This window comes from Quercus suber, unplaced genomic scaffold (assembly GCF_002906115.3).
Source record: "Quercus suber isolate HL8 unplaced genomic scaffold, Cork oak 2.0 scaffold_415, whole genome shotgun sequence".
Taxonomy (NCBI): domain Eukaryota; kingdom Viridiplantae; phylum Streptophyta; class Magnoliopsida; order Fagales; family Fagaceae; genus Quercus; species Quercus suber.
Window position 1 is genome coordinate 676,009 of NW_027069866.1, and position 13,616 is coordinate 689,624.

The 13,616-nt window shown below is 38.2% G+C and overlaps 1 protein-coding gene and 1 pseudogene across 1 annotated transcript; both read right to left on the bottom strand.

Annotated features, from left to right (window-relative positions):
* Positions 1-3,874: 3,874 nt before the first annotated feature.
* LOC112026152 (dirigent protein 23) lies at positions 3,875-4,632 on the bottom strand. The gene has a single exon (XM_024058836.2). The coding sequence runs from the start codon at positions 4,630-4,632 to the stop codon at positions 4,060-4,062; it is 573 nt and encodes a 190-aa protein (XP_023914604.2). The 3' UTR covers positions 3,875-4,059.
* Positions 4,633-8,066: 3,434 nt separating this feature from the next.
* On the bottom strand, positions 8,067-8,635 carry LOC136062439 (dirigent protein 22-like; annotated as a pseudogene).
* Positions 8,636-13,616: the final 4,981 nt, after the last annotated feature.

The window sequence follows — 13,616 nt, forward strand, 5'->3', positions numbered from 1 at the left end:
ATCTATATCATAGAAGACGAAATGGATCAGTGTATATATTTTATTTATTGTCAAAATCAAATTCAACATATACTATGTCAATTTGGACAAATAGAAATATGAATTGACCTAGATGTACAATAAAACTTTTTCAACTTCGTCGGTATATTCAATGGTTTGACAATTAATACTTTTTTATTTCCTGCATAATGAAGATGTTTTGATGATAATTTAAGTTTGTGGTTAACTATTTTTAACATCTTTTGTTTATTATATCAAAGATGAAACAATCCTATTTGAAATTACTGTGTTTTATAAGTTAGGTGCATGTATCATACCAAATCGAATCACAACCAATCATTTTTGTTTGATAAACCTTGATTGATTTATTTACTTTTTGTGCATTTCCAATCAATGATTTGCGAATTACACAGTTAAAAAAATTTATGCGTATCATGTAAATTATTATTATTTTGATATGATCATAACAAGTTTCAGTTCCATAATTACAATTTCTCTCTTACTTTTCCTTGTAAAGAAGATTTTTTATTTTTACAATTTTTTTTATAAAAGAATTTTAATTTATGACGTTTACTTCTGATAATATTTTTTATTATCAGATCCAGATATCAATTGGTTTTTGGTGTAAGTGAGAATTGAACCCAAATATCTTATTTGACAACAAGAGATTTTATCAATTAAGTTAACTAGAACCACTCTCATAAAAGAAGTTAGGGGATGATCCACCACCAAATAATTCATATCTAGGTCTTTCTGTCATGGATTGGCATGGTGATCTTGCCATTGGTTTAAATATACAGTCCCAGATCCCTGTGGGACGGTCTTCAAACTTGATTGCTCGTGCCAATCTGAATAATAGGGGGGCAGGACAGGTCAGCATTCGCTTAAATAGCTCGGAACAGATTCAAATAGCTTTGGTCGGCCTTGTTCCTCTTCTCAGAAAGCTACTTGGTCATCTTCAACAATTGCAGGACAAGTCAGCATTTGCTTAAATAGCTTGGAACAGATTCAAATAGCTTTGGCCAGCCTCATTCCTCTCTCAGAAAGCTACTTGGTCATTTTCAACAATTGCAGTGTAGTCAATGATGAAATTAGGTTATACTGCAGCAGCTTCGCGGTTATAGGAAATAACTTTTAAATGACCATATCTTAATGATCATCATCAAAAGTGAGTGATACTAAGCTGCTTATTTCATCTTCTCTCAACCCAAAAAGTACCTTTCCTTGATTATAGTAATTTAGCTTCTTTGCTAGATATCAGCATTTGATGAATTTTGTTCCCTTTTAATCTACTGGACCAAGTGTTGCAGCTTGTCAAATATGCTTATGTCTAATATCTCTCTATTGGTGTGAAAATTCGTTTTTTATTTTTTATTTTTTAAATATCCACAGCGTTTAGTTACTTGGCCTTCCTCACACCCTTTATGTATTCAAGGTGATTGTTATCACCTTCTCTTGAAGTCTAGGATATGATTTCTTTTATTTTTGTTAACACATTGAGGATATTAGAACAAGGGGTTTTGTTAATCTGTTGTTACTAGTGGTATGTTAGTGAGATGATTGTGAAAATCAATATTATTGATACTATTAACATGATCAAGACAGTTATGTTTACTTGAATGGTGAACTTTTTATTCTTTGAATTTACAGAATTTTGTTACACAAAGTTGAGGGCATATGCCTTTATGATGCAAATCTTAATATACTCCAAGTCAAACTTTCTGTGAGGTTTATAGCTGTTATGTCTTCAACTTATTTTTTATATTCATGTGTCCTAGAGAGTATGATTTCATTATTTATTTAGGCCCTTGGCCTTTGTTTCTTTCCCCCCTTAACCCAATGATTTTTGTGGCATGAACAACCCTGTCAACAGAAAGTAGGATATATTTGGGCAATGATACACCTGTTGCATCCTCACACTAAACCCATACCACGTGAGTGATGCCTCGACATATCATTTTTCATGGAGTTTTTGTTTGCATTGTGACAGTTTGAATGCTAACCATTGAAGGTGTTCCACTGGGATCTGCTTATTAGTTTGTTTATTTCCACTATTTGGCTGATTATGATGGCTGTCACTACCAAAAGCCTCCTATGATAGGCACTAATTATATTCTTATGGTGGCCGATTAGCCAGTCACATAGCAGCTTGATGGCTGTAAATATATGTGTGAATGCTCACCTAAAGCAATGTTTTGTTAGTGGCCTTTGATAGTGAAGCTGCTGGACTGTAGAGTTTCCCTTATAGGGCTGTCAACTACATTATGAATTTGTAATTTTGCTATATGTATATATGCTAGGAAACAATTTTTTTACAAGATTTTTCACTTGTTTAGGTAACAAGTTGAGTGGAGCAACATCACCTTCGCGTGGTTCCATCATTGACACTTTTTATTATGCATGAATCACAAGAAGTTACATAAGGGGTTATGAAGAAAGTTACAAAAAATTGTCTTCCTTATCTTCTTGTAATTATATATCAAGCAGGCAATTGCTTAATGCCGTCAGGATAAAAATAAGTGCAGGGACACATTGTTCCACAACTTGTTGAGGTGGCAGGATGTTAGTGGTGAAAAGTGATTGTCCACTACTCAATAACTTGCCATCTGAACTAAGTTGCGGAACAAAGTTGTGGAGGATAAGTGTGAACTGATAATCGGTCCGTTCAAGGTAGCCCCATATGATGAGATGGTTGTTTACTGCGCCCCTAGTACTCTAAAATGAGGCTGTCAGTCCTTTTCTTTGGTAGGCTAATCTAATGCTGTTCCGTTTGTTCTATGGTCTCATCCTATCTCTTGTTGATGGGCCAAGGAATTTACAGCCTTAGCTTTCCAAATGAGTACATGTGATACCCTGGACCCGTGCTTGTTACCCCTTTGCTCAGGAAATCCAGTGTCCTTTTCATAAAGCCGCAACTGTCCTTGCTACTTTTTAATAATTAGAATAAGCCATTAGTTAGTTTCTAGTTACTAGGTGCCAAAGGTTTACTGTTATGAATATCACATCCTTCTCATGTTGGTCTTGCATTCATTATTGATGTTTACTTGGAGCTTTGAAGCTACAATAAGGGATGAAGTAGGAAACAAGGAGTTAAAAGACAAGGTCTTTGAAATGAATTGAGTTGACATACTATGTTGTTGTTATAGGGGACCCTATTAGCTTTCTGGTAATGGGAACATTAGAAAAAAAAAAATAAGATTTTCTACTAGCTTTGTGATGGAATCTTATTTGTGAGCCCAATCAAGATGATCAAATGGCATTTTTGTAAGGCATGGATGGTACTTGAACTGGGATATCTTCTGCACTTGAACTGGAATATCTTCTGCAACGATATCCGGGCAATCAAGCAATTTTTAGTTTTATTAGCCATGTTCATGAATCTGAGGAAAGTTCAGAAATCCATCAAAGACTTAACAATCTGTTTGTGTTATTTTGTTATGATTTGATGATTTCTGAACTTTGGTTTCAAGTTATAGGAATATGTTTAGGTATGAGCTCTCGTAGAGCAGATCGTTGTAGGACAGAGACAAGGCAAAACTTCTAATGGTAGCTGGTTTTGTTGAAGTGGTCAATCACTGCTTTTACAACAAAATGATAAAAACTAAAAAGTATCAATTCTACTTTTACATTTAGAAAGAGTGGTGTGCAAGAGCATCTTACTTTTATGGCAAAATGGTGCTAGTATCAGTCATGTAATGGTTTGTCCTCAAAAACTAGCCACAAAAACCATTCTTTTGAGGATTAGGATTGATTGATTTACCATAAATTTAAAGTGTTAGGCTTTATCAAAAAGAAGCTTTAAGCCTAAGCTCCTTTAGTTTTAAACTTATTCTTTGCAAAATCTCTATCAATTTTAAATGCATCTCACTAACAGTTTTCGAAAACACAAAATATCCAAATAATGCTATATTCACGACAGGTACAACACATTCAACAATGCAAAACATAAAAAGATTCCAACAAAATAACAGAGTCCCAATAAAGAAAACGAATTTGCTATAGAGATGAACAGGCACCATGTGACCCTTTGAAAGAGAATATGGACTCCATTATTATAGCTCAATAATGCATAGCCACAACATGGTACTCGACAATAGCATCCCCAGAGGTAAGATTGAAAAAATGTGTCTTTGCTTGCACAAATCCACGTGCCAATCGGAAAGCACCAGTCCCACCTATAATTGGCATCTCACGGATTGAATGAAACACTGCATTCCTGCCCAAAATAGAGAGACTGCTACCATTGAATTTCCCAGCTGTGAAAAAGAGGTTCATGGCCAAAAGTAGGTCCACTTCTTGTCGGCCAGCTGACCCATATAGACCTTGAGCTCGACCCACAAGCTTGGAGGTGGATTCAGGTCCTTTTGTTAATGGGTCATCAAAAATGTTGAGTAGTCCAAACAAGGTGGGTGATTTCTTAGTCATTGATGCTTCGGCTACTTCCACTGCACTTGGGTTTTTGCCTGATAGTGTGTCATGAAAGTAAAAATGGAGCCTAGAGACTTTCTCTTCGCCATGATGAAGATTTTGGATCCATTTATCAACTTCTTTGGGCTCATCATCGGTACTTTGCACCAATTGCATGGCCATGCCTAGAGAGAAAAGCAATAGGACTAGAGCTAGCTTTGTCATTTTTTCTTTCACTCACACAACAAAAGGTTAGAGGATAGGTAGGCATTTTATAGTGGAAAGCATTTTCACCCTTTTAACTTGGGTTCTGTCAAAGGTATCATGTGGCTGTGACTTGTGCAATCATGTGAACCATGCCTCATTATGGAGTCCAAATCTTCTGTCTCATCAATTGTGCTCCACTTCATGCTCCACTAATAAAATTTAGACAACTAGCCTCTCTCATTAAATGAGATAACTCTGACTTTAATGAGAGAGGCTAGTTGTCTCATTTAATGAGATATCTCATTTAATGAAAAATGTTAGTTGTTGAAATTTTATTGGTGGAATATGAAGTGGAGCACAATTGATGAGACAGAAGATTTGGACTCCTCATTATGGAGACGTGCTTGCATTAATATAAGCCGAAAAGGATACCGATTGAGACGTTCAAGATTGTGGAAGCAAAATATTTGGTATCAGAAAAATAATGTTAAAGAGCACAATATTTTATATATGATATATTGTGATTTTTTTTTTGGATGTGACTAATTGTGGCTGGAATGATATAATTTTTGAAGTTGTGATCTATAATTAATGGTGTTACAGTTCATTCTTAATCTTGGAATCAAATCAAATTACAACATTTCTTTTTTGTTTTCCCAAATATTAAATACTACTATTTTTTTTATTTCGTATTTTCATCACAGGGTTTGACCAAAAGGTCACTATTTTTATTTTCCACCTACCTTTAGCCGGACAAACTTTTGGCTAGTGGGTTTCTTAGCATTTTAAAATACGCAAAAGGGTTAAGATTTAAGCCAATGTCAAGACCCATTAGGCATCTTAAAGCAATAATGCTTTGATCTACCTGTCTACCATCAATAATTTTTTTGAGGAAAATGTGTGTGGCTAGGAGCCTGGGCTAATTGTACTATCATCAAGAAACAGCTCAAACAGAAAACAATAAGTTTACCAAGTTACCAACTTGCGAGAACAAAAAGTCACAAGCACAGCAGCTTAATAATTTTAACAGTCATCTACTCCTTCCGTCCCAATTTTTTTGTCCTGTTTGAAAAGTCAAACTTTTTAAAGGAACATCTTTTATTATCTTGTCTATTTTTTAAAAATGTATAAGTTTTCAAAATCTACCCTCAAAAAAATTTATTAAAAAATTGAATTAGTAAATTAATAGGGGTATAATAGGAACATTAGTAAATTAATAACTTTTATTTTTAGAAACATGACAATATTTTGGGACATCTCAAAATGGAATAGAGGACAAAAAAAATGAGATGGAGGGAGTATATTGATTGTATTTTATGCACGAGAACGTACATTACTTAGTGACCAAGAATATTTGGTTCAGTGCTAAAAGATGAGTCTATATGAAAGTAATAATTTATTTCAATCACAGTTTATCATGTTATAATGAAAAAGATTATGTATCAAACATGACTGTTAAGAGATAGAACTCTCTGTATTAGTCAAGTTTCTCTTTAATGAAATTTCTTTCTTCAAGTAAAAAAAAAAAAAAAAAAAAACGATGACTATTTTTATAAAGTTTCACAATTGCAAATTTTTTTTAAAGAGTTAAAACGGCAATTTTATTTATATATGAATATCTGATTGCACCGGAGGGATTGTGAATGTGAGGCCTTCTTCAATACACTGAAATGGTCCAATGACTCTTGGGTAGACACAAATTATGGGTCCGAGCTTGGAGCTCTAACGATATTTTGGAAAATATTCCTTGTTCCTTCGATATATAATTCTTTTTGGGTTAAAACTAGATACAATGTTCCTATTTTAAGCTAGATAAAGTGTTATGAATTTTAATGGAAACATCTATTATTCAATTTCCGGTTGTAACTATCAAATTATATAAAAACCTTAAAAAAATGCTTAACATTAATGCACCTTTAAATCTAATTGCTGTATTGATGCAAATGTTTTTTGAAGTTAGCAATATCCTTGAAAAATGTATTCGGTTCTAAGAAATTTTTTAGGGTGGTCACTAAGAAATTTAATTATACAAAATCTAATAAAGAGACAACTTGAATATATCAATGTCACAAAAAAATCACACAAAGACATGAAATATTACAATTTTTTTTTGTACTTACAAAGTGAAAAAAAAAAAAGACTAATAAGAAATAAAGTAGAAATTGAAAATTGAAAATTTTCATAACAAATCTTATGTAACAAGTTGTTATTGGTAGGTAAAACATGTCAATGTTGAGCCCAAATTAGAATTACTAACAGCTTACCACATAATATTTATTGTGAAAATATTATGAATGTAGCATTACTCTTATTTTTGTTGAACTCAAATTCTTATGATTTTCAGGTCAGGGTGTTTAACATTTTTATTAGAGTAGTCAAAATAGGTTAATTTAGTGTATAATATTTTTTTTGTAAGTATATATACATTTTTTTTTTAAAAGTCAGGGTGATCACAGAACAGATTAGTTTAAACTAATTATTTATATATATTTTTTGCTAAGTATAAAAAAAAAAATTTGGCAAGTGAGAGTGGTCCTGGGGCCACCCTTACATACAAGTGGAGCCACCACTGAAAGAAAGAAAGAAAGAAAGAAGTGGGTAAAAAATAATTATCAACAGAAAATGCTCAATCTCATACATTGTGCATGAGTGCACACCAAAATCAAAAAAGAAAAAAAAGAAGAAGAAGATAAAAAAGTGTGATCTTTAGAGACCATTAACTTGTCTACTCAAATGGTGTTAGAATAATATATAGTAAAATGATTAAATTAATTATTTTTTAATAATTTTAAACTTTTGGAACATTTGATAATTTACTATAGGGTACCTTTGATTTCGGTTTACTAATGCATATAAATGACACAACTCAAGGAGTGCAAATCTCTTGCTTCAACATCATTGTGTCATAAGAAAAAAAAACATGTGCCTATAAAGTTGGGTAAATGAGTTGAAATTCAATTACTCTATATGAGAAAAAATATATATTTTGTTTCCAATATACATTACTTCTCACTCATAATACGTGGGTTTCATTGATACACTGGTTCCACCGATATGCAGAATCCACATATTGTGATTGGTGAATAATACTACTACCTCCTATGTGAGATATTCTTAGCAAAAAAGTTCAAAGCTATGCATCGGATGAGAAAACATTGTATCAAAAGTGCCTGAAGGACTTGCAGTAATTGGAAGAGTTGGATGACATTGAGTTTACAAAGGCTGTTAATGATTTTAGGGATAATAGAAATGCAAATTATGCAACCTGGTTGAGGTCTCTTTGGCTAGCAAAGTTATCTTATATAGAAGCAAGTGCATTTTTATTTTTTGTAGGTCATAACTGCAGATTCTTTATTGCCTCCAACAAAGTAGATGAATTTGTTATTGAAATGAACAAGCACTGTGTGACCCTTTGAAAGAGAATAGAGACTCCATTATTATAGGCTTGGAGCTCAATAATGTATAGCCACAGCATGGTACTCGATAACAGCATCCCCAGAGGTAAGATTGAGAACATGTGTCTTTGCTGTCACAAATCCACGTGCCAATCGGAAAGCTGAAAGCACCAGTCCCACCTACAATTGGCATCTCACGGATTGGATGAAACACTGCGTTCCTGCCCAAAATAGTGAGGCTGTTACCATTGAATTTCCCAGTTGTGAAAAAAAAGTTCATGGCCATAAGTAGGTCTAGTTCTTGTTGGCCAGCTGACCCCTATAGACCTTGAGCTCGACCCACAAGCTTGGAGGTGGGTTCAGGTCCTTCTGTTAATAATGTTGACTAGTCCAAACGAGGTGGGTGATTTATTAGTCGTTGATGCTTCAACTACTGCCACTGCACTTGGGTTTTTGCCTGAGTGTGTGTCTTGATAGTAAAAATTGAGCCTAGAGACTTTCTCTTTGGCATGATTGAGCTTTTGGATCCATTCGTCAAGTTCTTTGGGCTCACCATTGGTGCAAAGCACCAATTGCATGGCCATGCCTAGAGAGAAAAGCAATAGGACTAGAGCTAGCTTTGCCATTCTCTCTTTCACTCTCATAACAAAAGGTTAGAGGATAGGTAGGCTTTTTATAGTGAAAGAATCTAAATCTTTTTTACATGAGCATTCACATCAGCCCGTATATAATAAAAAAAATATGTATAATCTACATAGTTTTGCCTAAAAATGACTTACATTAGTCCGTGTATAATTGTATCAATTTATACTGACACTATTAATTTTATATTTAGTTGTTTATTTTTTTAATTTTTTTTTTTATGTATCTCGATGGTGAAGGAAGATAGTAAATGATGGTTGTTGTGTGTGAAGAAAGAGAAACAATTTCAAAAATTAAGAAAAATTGACATTTTAATGAAATGTAGTATAAAATAAATAATCCGATGTGAAGTATTTTGAAAAGAAAGTATGTAAAAAAAAAAAAAAGTTTTTATGCTAAAATATACAAAATTTTTTGCATGAATTGATGTGAATGCTAACTTTTGTTTTGTCCACGCTGTAGCATGTGTTGTGATTTGTGAAGTGTGAGCCATGCCTCATTATGGAGATATGCTTGCATTAATATCAGCCAAAAAGAATACTGATTGAGAGACGTTCAAGATTAAGGAAGCAAAATAATTGGTATCAGAAAAATAATGTTAAGCACAAAATAATTTTTATATAACATTGTGATTTTTTCTTTTCAGAATGTGACTATTTGCGGCTGGAATAATATAATTTTTGAAGTTGTGATCTATAATTAATCCAACTTGCTGATTATTTCATTCTTAGATCTTGGAATAGAAAAAAAAAAAAAAAAATGTGGGGAGCAAGAAGGATTTTATGGAAAGACCTTTAGTGAATATATATAAGTTTTGAAATTTTGATAATAGATTTTTAGTTGAAGTAGAATTTAAATTTCTGAAACTTAGATGATAAAGTTTTATCTAAATTAAATTATAATTAAATTTTATGCTAAATTAAGTTATAATTAAATCTTATCCCTTGATTTGAGAAAACATATCCTAACAATTAATAATATAATTTTTTAAAATAATTAATAAAACATAAGATGCAACTTGAGGGGGATTAGATTTTTTTTTTCTTTTTTTCTTCTTCTAGAGAAAGAAGTTAAAAAAAAATTATAATAGACTTTGTAGGGACCAGGTTCGGGGCTCCTGATGGGTTAAGGGAGTGGACCCAAGCCTAGCTAGCTCTGCAATTAATTTGTAGAGAGCGGGGTCAAGAACTAGGCCCTAGTAAGGGATGCAACGACCATGCGTGATAGCTCTCAGATGAAAGTGAATAATGATGCTCCTCGGACTTTCTCTTGGGAGCTTGCAGTTCTTATTACTTCCTTGGTGATTGGTTACAATTGCTCCCAGGAGAATGCAGATTGCTACCCTCATTTTTCTCCTTTCTTCTCCCCCCTTTTTCAAGAGAGATCCCTTACATTATATACTCCTTTCCCCATTAATCCTAGCCCTACATTTGTTGAGAAACCAGGCCATTACTTGAGTACTTGTCCCATCAGCCACCTTCCCATTCTCCCTGCGGGTTGCGGCAACTAATGCAACACTGTTCTGTAATCCCCTCCTCATTAATGCGGCCAGGACGTTAGTTGTGGGCATTTAATGTGGAGGTGACAGGTCGTCTTAGACATGCTCTTCCGCCGTGCTCCCATTGTTGACGTGTGGCATTTGCTCTTTCCTCTTCGGATATTCAAGAAGACCCTCTTTGATGGTGTGGTGCTTGTGTACTTCTATGGTCTCGGATGTCTGAGGACAGAGTCATCCTCGGACTAGCTCCTTGGAGACTGGACTTTTTACTTTTATCCTCGGACCCTACATACATCCTTGGCATGGGCTTTTGGGCCTGGTTTGAAGTGGGCCAGGGCTGCCTGAATTTCTGGCCCCACAATAGCCCTCAAAATCTTGCTGCTCGCATCCTCGGGCGGGGAGAAGGATTTTGACATCCTCAGGCCTGCTTCGTGTCCAGTCGAGTCTTGTCCCCCATCAATACTGGAGTCTTTTCATCTGCACAAGGCGCGTAACGTGCTCTTCATTAAATTCAGGTGGCTCTATGCTCCCCTCGTTCAACGAGGCGATGCCAATCTAATGGTGGAGGTTCGCCTCGCATTTATGGGCGGAAAAACCCGCACGGTTCCTCAATTTGGGTATAAATACCCATTCAAACTACTTTTTCCTCTTTTTCATTTGCAATCAAGAGTTCTCGCACGTCTATCCTGAGTCCAACCCCATTCTCACTTACATCTCCAGCACAAAAAGCCTGTCCGAGGAGCTCCTCCTCATTCGTGTAAGTTGCTCTATCCCTCTCTGAGCTCTCTTCCTTTCTACTCCTTCTTCTCTTTCATTTGGTCTTTCTTAGTTCTTTAGGCATCACTTGGGATGGGTAGATTTAAGAAGTATGTCTACACTGAGGAGGCGATGGAGAAATTCATCACCGACTATGAGATACCTAGTAACGTAGGCTTGAGGTATTGTGAGGATGGGGAGTGGCTCCTTCGGAGGGAGGAGGGTGAGGTGGTGATTCCCATTATCACCTTCCTCGAAGAGGGCATGAGAATCCCCATGGGACCGGTGATGAAGGACTACCTTACGCATTTCCGGCTAGCCCCCACCCAGTGCGCAATCAATGTTTTCAGAATTTTGGGTTGTGTGGACGCCCTGAATGAGAAGATGGGGCTGAGGTTGACCTACCACGACGTAAACTGGTGCTACAACCTTTAGCTCCTAAAGGGTAAGTCGTATTACATGAAGACAAGGGATCACAAGGTACGGCTTATCCAGTGCCTCCCTGAGTCTAGTAAGGGGTTGAACGAGGATTTCCTCATCGTGTCTGGAGAGTGGCACGATGGCCTTCACTGCCTAATGACGGAGGGGATACCAGGTGTGCAGTGGGAATAGGAGGGGGTTCAAGTTCTTTTTTTTTTTTTTTTTGTTGGTGTAATTTGCCTTATTTGGTTACTAACACGAATGTGCCTTCTTCCTGTAGACCCACACGCCTTCGAGCGCCACTTCAACCTGGTCAACAGGGAGGATTTGCAGAAAGTGCTAAGTGTGGCAGTTTTTGTGAACGAAGCTGACCATCAAGTTAGGGCCGCCCACAAAATCTTGGGGTGTTCAAAAATCATTCGCGGCTCCGAAGCACGTGATCAGAGCAAACGACCCTCGGCTGCAGAAAATCACTGTAACCGAGGACGGATTTCTGTTCCCCGAGGAGCCCTCCATTCCAGAAGTCGTCACATTGACCGGCCCTTCTTCCTCCCACAGATTCGCCGAGGCCACAGAGGAAGATCCAGAGAGGGAAGAGGAAGAAGCTGATTTTGGCCCCACCGAGGAAGAGTTTGATATTTTTGATCAAGTCAATCAGTCCGAGGACCCTCCTGGAGACTTGGGCGATCCTCGTCTGACCGAAGCGGACCTCCTAGCGTCAGAAACCTCTCTTCAGCTTATAATGGGTTACAAGAGGAAACCCCACACCAGTCTGCTAGATCTGGTCGAAGGCCAACCGGGGAAGTCCCAGCAAAAGCTTCCCCCTCCTTCTCCCAAGAATCAGCCTGCCCAGACCAGGTCGGCTGCTGCCCAGTCTAGGCTTCCCCCTCCTCCTCCTCAGACGAGTCTACCTTCTGGGTCCGTGCCCACCGATCCCAAGAAGAAGAAGGACAATGGCAAAAGGCTTATGGAGGATAAGTCAGTGTCCTCGCAGGATGAGGACAATACTTTGCGGCCCTTTAAGCAGATAAGGATAGGCACCAAAAGCCAAGATAGGCAGGTTATCACCCCGCTCGAGGCTCAGGCCTGGCCCTCCGCCCCAATGCTCTACGGGGAGCCTCTGAGGGATGACGTCTCCCTCAAGGATTTTAAGGAGGGTGAAGGTGCGCATGTGGCTGATGCGCTAGAGAGATGCCTGCTGCTCCCTGCGGATATGGTTGAGTTAGATTCCTTGAGGAGCAAGCAGGTCTTCCTCAGCCTCAAGCGGTACTTGGGAATGGTAAGAACCCTAGTACTTATGATTTTTCTGACTTTAATTTTTTTTTTCTTTTCTGAGTTTGGCTTATTGTGCATTCATTATTTTGGCAAGCTGTCCAGGCTACCTTTAGGTTGGAGGTGGCGGCCAACGACCAGGGGAAGACCCTGGACATGGAGCGTGAGAAGCGCTTACAGGCCACCCGGACTCTCAAGACCTCCGAGGCTGACCTCGCCACGGCCAGGAAGGAGTTGAAGGCGATGACCAGGGCTCGAGACAGCGCGGAGTCGGGTCTTGCTGGTGCCCAGAACCAGGCCAAAGAGCAGACGAGGCGTCTGGGCGAGGCGGAAGAGCAGCTGAAGATCGCAAAGGAGTTGATTGAGGATCTAAAAGCAAAGGTGGCTGCTGCCGAGGGGGCCCAAAAGGCAGCGAAATGGGCCAAAGGCGAGGCGCTGAGGGCTAAGGTTGAGGCGAATTTTGGTAGGGAAGAGGCCCTGGCTTCTAAGGAGGATGCCGAGGCGGCAGCTTATGCTGAGGGGGTAGCCGAGATAGAAGCCGCCTACGAAGCTCAGGTTCCTGGTGTATGCCAGCGCTATTGTTCCCAGGTCTGGGCTGATGCCCTCAAACAAGCCAGGGTGGAGGCCTCGTCCGACCTGTGGAAGGCGGAGAGCGTATACTACCCTCCTGTTATCCGTGAGGCCGCTTTTGATGGCTCCGCGGCTGAGGAGGTTGTTGAAGAGGTTGGGGATACTCTGGGTGAGAGGGCTTCGGTTGCTAAATCAAGGGAAGGCCCCAATGAGGAGGCGCCCCAAGAGGTTGCGAATCCCCCCTCTGACACCCAGGTCCCTACCACCGAGGAGGCAGCCATACTTGCCGTGCCTCTGCAGGCTATCCCTTTAGCCTAGAGCTCAGAGGACCCGGAGGTTGCCGTTAACTGGCCATCCACTGGGGGCGAGATTGAGTAGAAAGAATAGGTCCCTTGGCGCCCCGGTCTACCCTACCTTTACTGTTTGCTTTATCTTTTTTTTTTTTTTTT